Genomic DNA, 14,298 nt, shown 5'->3' with positions numbered 1-14,298 from the left:
CCCAAATCTTCTGTTCCTCTGTCAACTGCTCGAAGGGAACTCCCCATGATGCCACAGGTGCAGGCTGGAAGAGAGAAGGTTGTGCAAGAGGAATGTGGGCCAATGACATTTGGACCACTTGTTCATGTAACCGACCTGCACCTTCAGGCCCTGCTTGGGTCCAATCACGGATATAACAATCCTATCTGGTGATGGAATACTGCTACGGACATCCAACTTGATGGCTTAGTGAGTCAGCTAGCACTGAGTTCATGGTGGGCAGCTCAGGTCATATGTTTGATCCCTACTGAGGCCCAAATAGCAGGCCTGGGGCTGTTCCTCAAAAGGGGCAAAGGTACATGTAGAGACTGGCAGGGCTTTGCTCCCAGATCCCAATGGCCTGTGCTGCCCTATAGATTCTTCCGGATCATACGACTGATGCGGCAGAGTGGCTTGTATAGCAGCCTGGAGTGACTGCAGAGCCTTCTCTTCTTCTAAGGCCTTGCTCAAAACTAGCAGCTCTTCGGGTCACTCAGTAAGCGGGCCAGAGCATCATACCCATCTAAGAAATACATTGCCTCCAAAATCCAATGAGGCTTACTAGAAATTGGGCCTCTTTTTTGATCGTAGGAGGGGTCACATGCAACAACTTACCTAGAAATGTCACCGAAAGACAAGGCCCCTGAGCTTTGGTTGGGTTTCTGTATCATTCTCTGACGTGCACAAGTTTTATAAGTAAGTCTCGAGAAGTTGCTCCTTCTAAATGACTAGGTCCCATCAGCATAATGTCACCAGTGTGATGGATCGATGTTATATCTTGTGGAATGAGAAAGCAATTAGGATTCTCATGAATTAATTACGAGAGGGTGGAGAGTTGATCTACCCCTGAGGCAGGACGGCCCTACCTGCTGAAAGCAAACTGTTTCTGGTGCCCTTTACTAAAAGATAGACAAAAAAGTACTTTCCAGATTAATGGTTGCATACCAGATACTAGGGGATGTGTGAATTTGCTCAAGGAATAAAACCACGTCTGGCTTGGGCAATTGCTTGAATAATCTACAGTTATTCTATGAAATCCATCTGTCTTCTGTGCAGACCAAACATGTTGAAATCCATACATCTTCTGTGCAGAGCAAGCATGTGAGTTGAATGGGGACATGCTGGGGTCACCGTCCCTGCTTCTTTCAAGCCCTTGATTGTGCAATCCCTCCAAGAATGCAGTATCGTTTTTAGTTTACTATTTTCCTAAGCAGCGGTGGTTCTAGTGCCTTCCACTTGGCCTCCGCCACCATAATAGCCCTCACCCCATAGGTCAAGGAACCAATGTGAGGGATCGGTCAGCTGCTGAGCTTATCTATTCAAACTATGCATTCTGGGGCTGGAGGTCTAACCACAGGACGGATCTGGTGACCCACTGGGCCCACTGTAAGATAGACCGGAGTTAAAACTCCATTGATCACCTGACTTCCATGAGGCCCTACACTCTCTGATGGACCCCAGTCACTTTTGGGGTCCTGTGAAACTAATTTCAGTTTAGAGCCAAAGTCTAGTAGTTCTATTATTTCATTTTCCCCAGTGCCCAGTCACCCTGGTAAAAGACCACGGGTACTGTTAGGGAAGGCTGGGAGAGAGATTAACCGTATAAATTTTTAGTACTAGGCTGAGATCCTCCCTCAAGGGACATGGCCTCGCCTTCATTCTGAGTCTGTAAACTGACTCAGAACTAGGAATTAATAGGGGGCCATGACCCTTTGTTTTTATGATTCAGGTTAGACATTTGTTCACTTGAATTCGAACTTTCCCGCTTATGAGCGTTAAGAATTTCGTAAGCTGCTTACTTATTACGCTTCCAGTAACATGGTGATCAACTAGCCAATGCCATAGGTCTGTGCCAGTCAGACCATTTTGCTGCTTTGACTCTGCCCATCCATGTATGGCAACTATACCCACCTTGTCTTGGGTGGTTCAGTACTGCCGCTTGCCCCCTGTAACCCCAGAACCTGCATACGACCTTTGCGCTTAGGTTTCCCAGTTTAAAAATGCAATTCCCACTGTAAATTCGGGCCCGATGAGAAGAATGAACAGAGTTCTTCAAGACTTCCAAGGCTGCCCTTAATTGGGAAAGGTGTGCCTTCTGGACCCTCCCAGGGTGGGCGAGTAGGTCTAAAATGGCAAATCCACTTTGGGGTGCCTGGGTGGCTCAGTGAGTTAAGCGTCCAACTCTTGATTTCAGCTCAGGTCATGATCTCGCAGTTCATGAGTTTGAGCCTCATGTCGGGCTCTGCACTGACCGCGTGGAGCCTGCTTGGGATTCTCTCTCTCTCTCTCTCTCTCTCTCTGTCTCTCTCTGACCCTCCCCTGCTCTCACTCACTCTGTCTCTTTCTCTTTCTCTCTCTCTCAAAATAAATAAACTTTAAAAATAAAATGACAGGGGTGCCTGTGTGGCTCAGTTGGTTAAGTGTCCTACTTCAGCTCAGGTCATGATTTCACGCTCATGAGTTCGAGCCCCGCATCAGGCTCTGTGCTGATGGCTCGGAGCCTGGAGCCTGCTTCGGATTCTGTGTCTCCCTCTCTCTCTGCCCTCCCCCTGCCCAAGCTCTCTCTAAAATGAGTAAATGTCCATTAAAAGTTGTTTTTAATAAAATAAAATAACAAATCTATTTTAAAATTCCAATTTCCCTAAGCCTTGGAATCCTTTCCTCTACATTAAACCAAGGCAACTCCAGCATTTCTAATGCACTCACTTTCGTCTACCTTTTGGCCCATGTTTCAACCAACCAACCAACCAAACGGTTAGAGCCTCTTCTAACTAACTCCCCGAGCTGCAACATCAAATCCAGAATCTGATTAGTGAGCAAATATCAATACATTTGGCCTGATCCAACTTCATGCTTCTTCCACCACTATCCCACACCTTTCGTACCTATTCGCACACATTTTCCCCGGGTTTCTGTCTGTGTAAGTGAGAAAACTCAAGTAGTACTTTTGGAGTGCAGTGTACCTCCTCACGGGTCAAACTTTGTGCCACCCAGGCGCCCCTAGGCTCTTGTTCTTTCTTAACGCCCTCGCTTTAACCACAGACACCAGGTGAGGCTGAGAGTTCAACTTGCGTTGTAATTCATCCAGTTGCAGAAAGAGATTCTGCATCCGATTTTCCACGATCTCAACCCTGAGACTGCAGGAGGTAATAATTCCCTTCAAGGAATGCACAAAAGCTGGCAAGTGATTGACTGCAGCACTTGAACTGGAAATTCAAATCCCTGAGCTCATCCGTTTCTTTCCCCACTTGGTCCAGCAACGTTAGGAGCAACCAGTCAATCTCTTTACTGCTATCAATAGTCATTTAAAACTAATCCGATTGGAGAGCCAATTCCAGAAACCCCAGGACCAGACATTTATTTTCTCTTTGTTCTGGAAGCTGTAAGGCCAAGATTAGGGTACCGGTATGGTTGAGTTCTTTTTTTGTTTTTAAGTTTATTTTGAGAGAGAGTGTGTGCGCAAGTGGGGACAGGGCAGAGAGAGAGAGGCAGAGAGTGAGAATCCCAAGAAGGCTCCACACCACCGGCGAGGAGGAGCCTGATGCGGGCCTTGAACCCATAAACCGCACGATCATGATCTGAGCTGAAGTCAGACGTGTAACCAACTGAGCCACTGAAGCACCCCTAATTCTGATGAGAGCTCTCTTCCTGGCTTGTAGACAGCTGTCTTTCCACTGTGTATTCACATAACTTTTTCATGTGGAGAAAGAAAGAGGTATCTACCTCTTCTTATAAGGCAACCAGTCCTATTGGATCAGGACTCCATCCTTATGACTTCATTTAACCTTAATTATTTTCTAAAAGTTCCATCTCGGGGCGCCTGGGTGGCTCAGTCGGTTGAGCGCCGACTTCGGCTCAGGTCACGATCTCGCGGTCTGTGAGTTCGAGCCCCGCATCGGGCCCCTGTGCTGACAGCTCAGAGCCCGGAGCCTGTTTCAGATTCTGTGTCTCCCTCTCTCTGACCGTCCCCCATTCATGCTCTGTCTCTCTCTGTCTCAAAAATAAATAAACGTTAAAAAAATTAAAAAATAAATAAATAAATAAAAGCTCCATCTCCAAATACAATCACATTTCATTTCAACGTATGAATTTGGGGAGACACAAATCATTACATACAAGAGATGTTAACATACCCAGTGAGACCATTTCAAATTATTACCCACAAATATTTCAAGTTGTTCAGACCTCAAGAAACACTGCTGATTTTTTTGTTATGAGAATGATCGCCTCAGTGGTAATGAATGCAGAGTAAGCAGGGATCCATTATTCAAAGAGAAGGCTAGAACTGGAAATTTGGGAATTTGGCAATGGCCTGGTGGTTCCAACTTTTCAGGCAAACGGATCTATATCAACTGCATCTCATACATATTGGCACATTGAGCTTGGGGATTTGGGGGAAGAAGCAATTGGCCAAAAGGCCTTTTGAAAAAAAGAAAATTAAGTACGAGACTCTTTTTTCTAAGTTCAAAGTTATGCACTGAGATGTCACTTACTAGTGTCATCAATCAAGAAGCAACATCAGCCTTACTACCCATTCCCTCTCCAAGTAAAACCTTGGTTTGTGAGCCTAATTCATTCCAGAAACATGACTGTAATTCAAAGCACTTGTATATCAAAGAGAATTTCAAGAACCATTAGCTCAGTTGTGATCATGTGATGTTCAGCGTCCCGTCCCACTCACATTGTAAGACCTCGCTCATTCATCAAGTTAAAATTTATTAGAAACGTTTGTTCATCTTGCAGGACACCCTCAGAACAAGTTACTCGCAATCCAAGGTTTGTTTTCACTGAGAAGGAATTTGAACTGTGATCCAGTTGCCCAGAAGAGCTGCATCTAAGAAAGGAGAAGACTGGAACCTGGGACTGGTTCCATGTCCCTTCTACTAGATTTCTGCTGATCCCTCCTCCATGATGCCAAAACTAATAAAAATGTATTCGAGACCTTGTCTACCTTGCCTACTGTGGCATGCACTGGGTGTAGGTGGGCGTACCACTGGGAAAACGGGCTTCCTTTTACTTTCTCTTACACTCTCTCAGATGGCTTGCGCATAGATCACTTAGAAACTCCTTGAAGTGGACGGAAATCTGCACCAGACTACCCCACCATCTTGGTAAATCTTGTGGAAAATGAGAACAATTCAGTAGCAACAACTGCAGAAATTGGACCAGTGGTCTCGTCAGAGTTTCCAGTATTCTCCCCCACGAAGCAATAGTAACCAGGTGTAATCTCTTGGATTGCTTAAAGCTCTGAGGAGTTGGGACTTATCATAAGGAAAAGAGGATCTAACATGAGGAGAAAGAATACTTTCTAGTAAAACAAATGGGGACTTGGGATCAGAGTGTTTTAAATATTAAAAGAAAGTATCACCTGGGGGGTGGGAGGGAGGGGAGGGTGGGGGATGGATAGTGAGGAGGGCACCTTTTGGGATGAGCACTGGGTGTTGTATGGAAACCAAGTTGACAATACATTTGATATTAAAAAAAACTAAATTCAATTTTATTTTATATAACAAAGTTCCACTTATTTTATAATATTCCACCCATTAGTGAACATGTACTTTCTATATGCAAGTCCTTGAAAAAAATGTAAAGTTTTATAATTAATAAAATATATTCCAACAAAAAATAAATAAATAAATAAATAAATAAAAGAAAGCATCACAGGGTGGTGAAGCCTATATCCAATAGATAATAGATGAAAAGAGAAAGAAATATGGATGAGGATAAAGAGATTTAAAAATTGTATACATATATATAGTATATATAGAGATATTTACATGTCTATATCTATATCTCTATCTATAATCTTACCCCATGCTACTAACAGTGATTATTTCCATAGCTAATTTTTATCTATATAGTTAAAATGTTCAACAATGGAAAAATATTAATTACTAATAAGAAACACATAATTAGAAGAAACATATTAGTAAGAAACACAAAATTATTTCTAATTTTAAAAAGCATTTTCTTGGGACACCTGGGTGGCTATGTCGGTTAAACATCCGACTTCGGCTCAGGTCAGGATCTCACAGCTCGTGGGTTCAAGCCCCATGTCGGGCTCTGTGCTGACAGCTCAGAGCCTGGAGCCTGCTTCGGATTCTGGGTCTCCTTCTCTCTCTGCCCCTCCCCTGCTTGCACTCTGTCTCTCTCTCAAAAATTAAAATAATAAAAAAATTTAAAAAAAATTTTTTAAAGAATTCTCTCATCCCAGAAGAATGTTCTTTCTGAGGATGTTAACTCTTTATAAGTATGTTTATGCAAGAGAACCTGAATGTCCAGAAGGCTAGTCAACTCAGGTATATGCCTGGTCTTTGTCCGGGCAAGTGATTAGTTTTAGTGACAACATACGAATTTCTGTTATTTTATGTGAGTCATTATTGCTGATATAGTTTATCTAGGAATTAACAAATAATTAAGTACCACATTTCCTTCATTATCTCAGCTTTTTCTGACTTCAGTTAACACATGTGGTTAATTCAGCTTGTCAAGTTTGGATTTTTCCCTTGTTGATGTGTGAGGCCACCAAACAGTTTCCTGCTCTCAGGTCCCCGGGGCGGGGGGGGGGGGGGGGGGGGGAGGGGTGGGGGGGAGGGGGAAGAAGACAAATCAAAATAGAATGTGCTTTCCTTCAGAATGTCTCTCATTTAGATACACACCTCAAACGATCAGAAAAAAAAGGGGGTTTTTCCAAGACATTTGATTTGGGAGATCTAATTTGGCAATATAAAATGCAGAAATAATTAATACTGCCCTTTCAATGATAAAAATGCATATTCCTTCTAGAAATTTCCCTGGTAACCCCATATAATCACATTTCACGGAGCTAAAGTCGTTTTGTTGCTCAAAACAAATGTTTGCGGTGTCTGTCTTGTTTTGTGTATGGGGTAGAGGGGACAGCAAGGGTAGTGGTTACTTCAGGGTAATTCTGTACAGCATGGAGCCCAAGAAAAGGGCAGTGGAGAAAAAAGGAGAAAGCCTCATTCATCTGCCTGCTCTCCTTCTCTCCATAGGTGCATATATACCACCTGACCGGAGTTCTTGTATTGCTATGGTCAGAGATGTGCAAGCAATGAGGTATGGAGGGAAGGTTCAAGGGCGGTGCAAGACCATCTCTGGAATATCAGATCGGTAGCTTAGGATGCATATTTAAACTACTAAATACTGCTGTCGGGATGGCTCAGATCATCTGTCAGGGCCCAATTTAAAGATTAGTAGGGACTCATTTGTGCCTCAGTGTCCTCATTTGGGGTTTGGGGGAGGTTTGTGTGTATGTGTTTAAAGTTTATTTATTCACCTTGAGGGGGGTGGGGGTGTGGCAGAGAGAGAGAATCCCAAGCAGGCACTGCACTGTCGACACGGAGCCCAATGCGGGGCCCGAACCCACGAACCTTGAGATCATGACCCGAGCCAAAGACGGATGCTCAACCGACTGAGCCACCCAGATGCCCCTGTGTGTGTGTGTGTGTACGTATTTTTTTTGACAGGGAGAGAGAAAACAAATATGGGAGCAGGAGAGGGGTCGAGGGAGAGGCCCAGACAGAATCCCAAGCAGGTTCCATGCTCAGCCCAGAACCCAATTCGGAGCTTGATCCCACGACCATGAGATCATGACCTGAGATGAAATCAAGAGTCGGATGCTTAACCACCTCAGCCACCCAGGCGCCCCTCAGTGTCCTCATTTGTAAAATGAGAATAAGTAAGTCATTGTGGAAATAAAATGGGAAAATTCATATAAAATACGTGTAATAGTATACCGCATATAATGTTCACCTAATAGTAGCTATTGTTGATATAATTACGTGGCTGTTGGACATTGCATGGGTGATGTGAATCAAGGAGGGGCCGTAGAAAAAGGAAGGAGATTAGGTAATGCCTGGAAATACGGCCAAAATGAGAAGAATAGCTTCATTCGCTGAGAAGCTTACCTGAAATTTACATTTTCAAAGGGAAAAGAGGATATTTATACCTTTGTACATTGCTGCAGTCGGAGATCACATGTTCATGCACCACCTTTTCAGCTGACATTTGTTCTTAGTCTCAGGAAAGAGCACTGTAGTCCAAGCCTCAGAGAACTACTTACAGCTCAATACTGGCCTCCTATGGCAGTGGAAGCCAGAATTAAAATCCCAAGAACAAGACAAACAATTCTCTTCATAAACGGAGCTCCCGGGGGTGGGGGAGTGCATTGTCATTAGTGTAATAAATGTTATTGTGGTAAAGGAATTGACATGAGCTGAATGATCAAAGCTGAGTGGGTGTTCATCAATTGAATGAGAGACCCTGGGGGTGGGAATGATTGGAGGGGTGTTCAGGACCACAGAGTTGTGTGAACAAAAGCAGAGAGGCAGGAAACAACATTAGGCCTTAAAAAAGCAGGAAGTCCCTTTGTGACGCTTGAACATAGAGTGTGAGAGAGATGGCAGAGAGAGAAAAAGCCAAGAGAGGCTGGGAAGGACCAGATCCCTTATGGTCTTGACTACAGACAATCTGGACTTTCTTTTCCTAATTAATAAGAAATTACGGTTGAAGAGTCGAGAGAGAGAGAGAGAGAGACTTAGAAGAATGCATGAAGAAGGACTGGTGAGGACTGAAACTATAAAGTATCAGTAGGGAGTGCAAGGAGGATACGGGTACAACAGAAGGTTAAGATTCCATACTTGGAAGTAGTCAAAATTAAAAAAAGTGGGACACCTGGGTGGCTCAGTTGGTTAAGCGTCTGACTCTTGATTTTGGCTCAGGTCACCATCTCACAGTTCGTGAGTTCGAGCCCCATGTTGGGCTCCACGCTGACGGCATGGGAGCCTGCTTGGGATTTTTCTCTCCCTCCCTCCCTCTCTCTGCCCCTCACCCCCCCCAAAAGAAATAAACTTTAAAAAGTAAATACATTAAAAAATTAAAAATTAAAAAAAAAAGTAGGTACACATGATCTCCCAATTCAAGATTTTATTTATATGCAATGTTTTACAAAGTTATTTAGGATATGAAGTCAGAGTTGGTTACACATTTAGCTATTTGTTTCATTGATAATAATAGAGTACATGAAATTAGGAATTTCCCAGAAAGTGGGGTGAGAGAATTCTTTAATCTATAGCCCTGGAACAAGGCAGAAACACTAAGTCCTTGAAACTTTTATTTCTACCTCAGAGGTCAGCATGGGTCTAGGAAGGTCCTAGGTAACCTGGTATAATATGGGGCTGGTGCAGAATGAAATGTCTAACTTCTAAAATTAGGACTCATACTCTAAGTAAACTCTAGGTACTCCTGACAGGAGTGCTAATGGTGTGGAAAAAGAGATCTATGGACCAGCGATTGATTTAAGAGAGTGCCACAGAATCCTATAAAATCTGGAAGAAACAGAATCCACCGGTACAAGTTAAGACTGCCCATGGTCTCTACTTTCAAAGACACATTACACTGCCCTGACAGGTAGGGGTTTTTGTGTGACACCAAAGTTGTCATTTGCTGGACCTCTTTGTCTCCTTGGGTATCAAAACTCCATCCTGGCATAAATTTTTCCTAGCCAGTTAAAGGTTTATTACAAATTAAAGAGTTAAAGAAGCCACGCAGATATTTTGGGAAGCAACCCAGAACGAAAGCATCAATAATAAAAGTCAAGTCAACTTCCTATATATCAAAGCACCAAAAGGTCAAGGATGTAAAAAGTGACCTTTACATTTTACAACACTACACGGTGTTTAGTTATTGTTTTCAAAAAATTATCAGAGAACATAGAAATCTTCAAACAATAGTTAAAATGGATAGAAAGTTTTTTAAAAAGTGTTTATTCAGAGGTTAGTGCACACTCAAATATTTGTTAATCTCAAACCTAGATTATTTCTACGTTATTATACATTTTGTTTCCTATAACTGTAAAAATAAGATAAATGTAGGAGTACAGGTGATCTAATCTATATTCCTAGCCCTACTCAATATGTAGCTATATCTTAAATATAAACCTATGCTCAAGTAAAATGTAAAAGGTGATTACTTATAATATTTTTTAAAGTTGAAGGCATTTGCCTAGAGCCTGAATAATTCAGTACCAATCTACTGCAGTATACTTCACTTAGAAATGCTCCTGTTTCAAGCTTGTAAATAATGCAAGGAGTTAAAAAACTGCCCTTGGTTCAAGAGGGAAGCCTGATGAAAAGTGGACATAAAAAAACCAATAAAAAAAAAAAAAACCCAAAAAAACTTCATCATTCGTCAAGGAGAAATCTGAAACCCCAAATCCCCATTCACGATTTGTTATTAATGATAACTTGAGATAAATCCTCAGTTACTGCTAGGTTACGGATCTGTCTTCCCAATGACAGCCTTGTGCCGATAGACTGCAGGAAAGGGGCAATTCCTGAAAGTCGCTGGATCAAACTTCCAGCTACGTTTGGTTTCCTGTTCTGGAACAGTGAGACCAGATTCCATCAAGGGCAAAACTTATGTCACTCAAGCCATCCAAAAGATAATTCCAGGGAACCTCAAACCAAGTGGCCGTGCTGTTACCCTGCGTTCCACTCGCACGCTTAGGACACAAAGGTCTCCATTTCTCTAAGGGAACTGCTTTTTCGGCACGACACGCTCTCTCGCTTGCCTTGGAGGCAAGTAATTGGAACCCTAAACACCCGGCGGAGCTTCTGCTGGAACCGGTTACCAACAAAACAATACAAAAAGGGATTAATGCAGCTGTTGGTGAATCCCAGGAGGATGGCAAAAGGAAGTACCAGGTCAATGACTGCTATAACTTCACAGCTATTAATGACACCCATCCAGGCCAGAGCGTCCAGGAAGGTCAGAACATGGAAGGGAAGCCAACAGATGATGAATGCCAGAACGACAGCAGCCGCCATCTTTAGGACTTGGTCACGCGTTATTCTGTTCTTCCCATAGCTGTTGGCCTTCAGTAAGTGTTTTCGGATTCCGAAATAGCACGTTGCTATGAATATCAAAGGGATAATAAAACCGAGGATATTTTTCATTAAGGCAATGCCAGCTGACCATTGGGCATATTTCTCGGGTGGGAAAGCCATAATGCAAGCATTCACTCCTAAATACTCAATGGTTCGGACGTCTCGGAAATAAAATGTTGGCAGCGAGGACACACAGGCCATACACCAGACCAGGGGAACTATGTAAGACGCTTGCCAGGGATTCCTTCTTTGAGACAGAAAGGGATAGATAACAGATTGGTACCTATCGACACTCATGCAGGTGATGAAAAAAATGCTCGCAAACATGTTCAGGGTCAGGAAGGAGCCAAAAACTTTGCACATGACGGGGCCGAAGAGCCAGTCATATCTGTAAGAATAATAGGTTGCCCAGAGAGGCAGAGTAGCCAAGAGCAATAAGTCAGCCACAGCCAGGTTGAAGATGTAAATGCTGGACACCTTTTTGGGGCCCTTTTGACAACAAAACAGTGTAACCACAATAGTATTGACAAGAAATCCAATCGCAAAAATGATATAGTAGAGAACAGGGATTGCGTCTAAATGCTTATCTGACGGTTTATGCGAGCAGTTGAAGGTAGACTGGTTGCCAACAATGTCCACGAGTCCGAAGTGAAGACTGTTGGTAATGTTTTTGCTGATGGCGGCGAGGGTGAAGTTGCCCTTCATACTGAAAGGTCAGCAGCTCCTACTTCTTATGCCTCCTGTGAAGATTAAAAAAAAAAAAAAATGGAACTCTCAGAACACATACAGAGTTTAGGACGTCCTTAAGTCTTTAGCATTTTGAAAGTTTCTTGAAAGCAAAAAAGAAGGTGGGTGATTACAGAAAGCATTGGGAACCACAACCACACTTTGGGAAATAAGAATGGATTTTGCTTCTTGAAGAAGAAAAGAGGGTTTCCTCAACAGTACCAAGCAGTTAAGACATTTCAGCATCAGGGGCCGAACACTCTGAACAAAACTCTATTTTGCCCATCCTTTCTATCATATTTTTAAGAAGCTTAAGGGAAATCCATAGTTCAAAAGGTTAGCCGGGAAAGAAATATGGGAAGCGAATAAAGAAGGCCTCAAGAAATAAGAAAAGTTAATATTTCAAAACACTTGAGCACATATCTCAGTCTGTATACTTTCTAGAAACCACACTGCTGCCCGCTATTGCATAGAGAAATGCCTTGTTCAAGTAACTAATTATGTACAAATCATTACAGCTATGGAAAATGTAAGTAACATAAGCTATGGAAAAAATAAGTAAGTGTACAAAAGACTGAAAACGAGAATATGCAAAAGGAACATATTGACATAGGGGGTTGTGGTTGGTTTTTCCTAATGAAAAATAATTCCTTTGCTTCCACTTTTCCATTGTTTTCACAATAATAGTATCATTAAGAGGAAATTATGGAATGTGCACCTATTTCGAACAGCCCCCATTCACACTTTAATAGAGACTATTCATTTTTCATATAGATATTTCATCTGTTTAAAAGGAAATCCATTTTCTTTTTCAATCAGAAAAAGAACAAGAAAAAAAAATAGCCAAACCTGATTTAGGGTCAAGTAGAAACAGTTTCGATTGCTCAATGAAATAGGAATTGAACATCAATGATGAATCATGAGATAATTGTATCATTTTTCCTTTGCTACCATTTCAGTTTTAACACAACAAAATAATGACAATGCTACATGGCTCTCAAATGTTATAATCAACGCTCCGTGGTACCGGGTTGGTTTATTTTTTTTTTAGGAGCAACGTTGCTTTAAAACAAAAGAAAATTAGCTGAAGATAAACACACTAAAGGAAAGACTATTACTTTTGATAGTTCCAAAATACATATAAACTACTCAAAGAAAAACGTAATCACCAAAGAATCTCCTAGTAAACAGCAAAGTTCTCATTTTTGTCTAAAGCTCATTCTCTCATCATCTGGACCTAACAAAGTAACGTGAAAGAATCTAAAATAAACCCACTTGAAGACTTACTGGTTGTTGGAGTTTAAAATCTAGTTATCATAAATCAGCTTGCCTAGTTCCTAAGTGCACCCCTGTAAGAGAAACAGTAGTTTAATAACGAAGAGTTTTGCAAAATACAGTGTTAAAATACAGGAAAAAGGGAAAGTTCATCCACAAAAAAATATTTTCATTTAATGTATGTTCTACTTTCCAAGTACAGTATATAGAAATTGTGCAGACCTACCTTAAAAATTCAGGCTGAAGAATGCTTTGAATTCTGTGCTTTTTCGTTCCCTTAGACTCGGGGACGTAATAGCACCAGATCTCTGGTTTCCTTCTTATATGTTCGGTCTGTCCACTGGGAGCCTTCAACCTACATAATTCTAGGGCTGACTTATGAACAGTTGCCAGCTTTCCAGAGAGGGTTTTTTTTTTTTTTGGCTGCAAAACATTAATCTGAAATTCTCACTGTCTCCAATCATAACAGCTCATTCAAATAAATCTCAAATAAAAAAAATGAAGTTTCCACAAATGTGTTAGAGAATTTTGAAATCAGGGGCTCACTTGAAAAGAAGAATATAATGATTTGCAGAATTTTCTCTTTCTTTCTCCCTGATACTGGCATTCTAGGACGAGTTGAGGAGTAGAGAAGAGGGAAAGCAGTGAAGGCTGTAAAAGATTTTTACCTCTGTTCAGTAAAGAACGGTAACACCTTTACTCGAGCCTAAACTTGAGAACATTTCTCCCTTGCTTTAAGCAATTTTTGTTGGCTGTTTGCTGGAGAGGTGCTGATAGGAGGGATAGCATGTTTTTTCTTTTTGTTGGGAGTGGGGGGTTGACCAGCCTTACAATCAGTCCCACAGCAGCAAGAGTGACAAAAGAAAAAAAAATAAGAACAGATGACGATAGTGACAACACCGACAATAAACTCCAAGTGCCAAACATGGCTGAATGCCCAATAACTTAATAGAGAAGCGATAGAATGTTCTGGTATGTACATGGCCTCTAAGACACAACGACCAACTCCACAAGCTCAGCTGGGCCACTTACTTTGGTTTTGACCTTGGCCAAGTTACTTTCCTTCTTCCTGTCTCAGTTTTCTCAGCTGAGAAATGGGGATGATGTTAATCACCTACATCACAGAGTTAACGAAAATTAAATGAGCTAGTATTTTTAAAGTGCTTAAAACTACATTTTGCATATGGTGGATGCAGTTATAAATATTACCGTCGCCTCCAGTTGACAAATCGGGAAGCTGGGGCTCACAGAGTTTAAGTAACTTTTCTGAGGTCACATAGCTACTAAATGAGGCCATCTGAATTTTAACCGAGGCGATCTAATGACAGAGTCCGTGCTCTTAACCTCCACGTCCCGGGAGGGAGCGCGAGCT

The 14,298-nt window shown here is 41.9% G+C and overlaps 1 protein-coding gene across 2 annotated transcripts; it reads right to left on the bottom strand.

Moving 5' to 3' along the window:
* Positions 1–8,949: 8,949 nt before the first annotated feature.
* Positions 8,950–13,243, bottom strand: AGTR2 (angiotensin II receptor type 2). 2 transcript variants are annotated; one of them, XM_058713671.1, is made up of 3 exons: positions 13,153–13,232; positions 12,939–13,000; positions 8,950–11,665 (listed from the first exon to the last, which is right to left on the bottom strand). In XM_058713671.1, the coding sequence occupies exon 3, from the start codon at positions 11,628–11,630 to the stop codon at positions 10,542–10,544; it is 1,089 nt and encodes a 362-aa protein (XP_058569654.1). In that variant the 5' UTR covers positions 11,631–11,665; positions 12,939–13,000; positions 13,153–13,232; the 3' UTR covers positions 8,950–10,541. The 2 variants fall into 2 exon arrangements, with proteins under 2 accessions (XP_058569654.1, XP_058569653.1); XM_058713670.1 differs by lacking the exon at positions 12,939–13,000 and having other exon boundaries at positions 13,153–13,243.
* Positions 13,244–14,298: the final 1,055 nt, after the last annotated feature.

This window comes from Neofelis nebulosa, chromosome X, assembly GCF_028018385.1.
Source record: "Neofelis nebulosa isolate mNeoNeb1 chromosome X, mNeoNeb1.pri, whole genome shotgun sequence".
Classification (NCBI taxonomy): Eukaryota; Metazoa; Chordata; class Mammalia; order Carnivora; family Felidae; genus Neofelis; species Neofelis nebulosa.
This window is presented reverse-complemented; position numbering and strand designations above follow the sequence as displayed.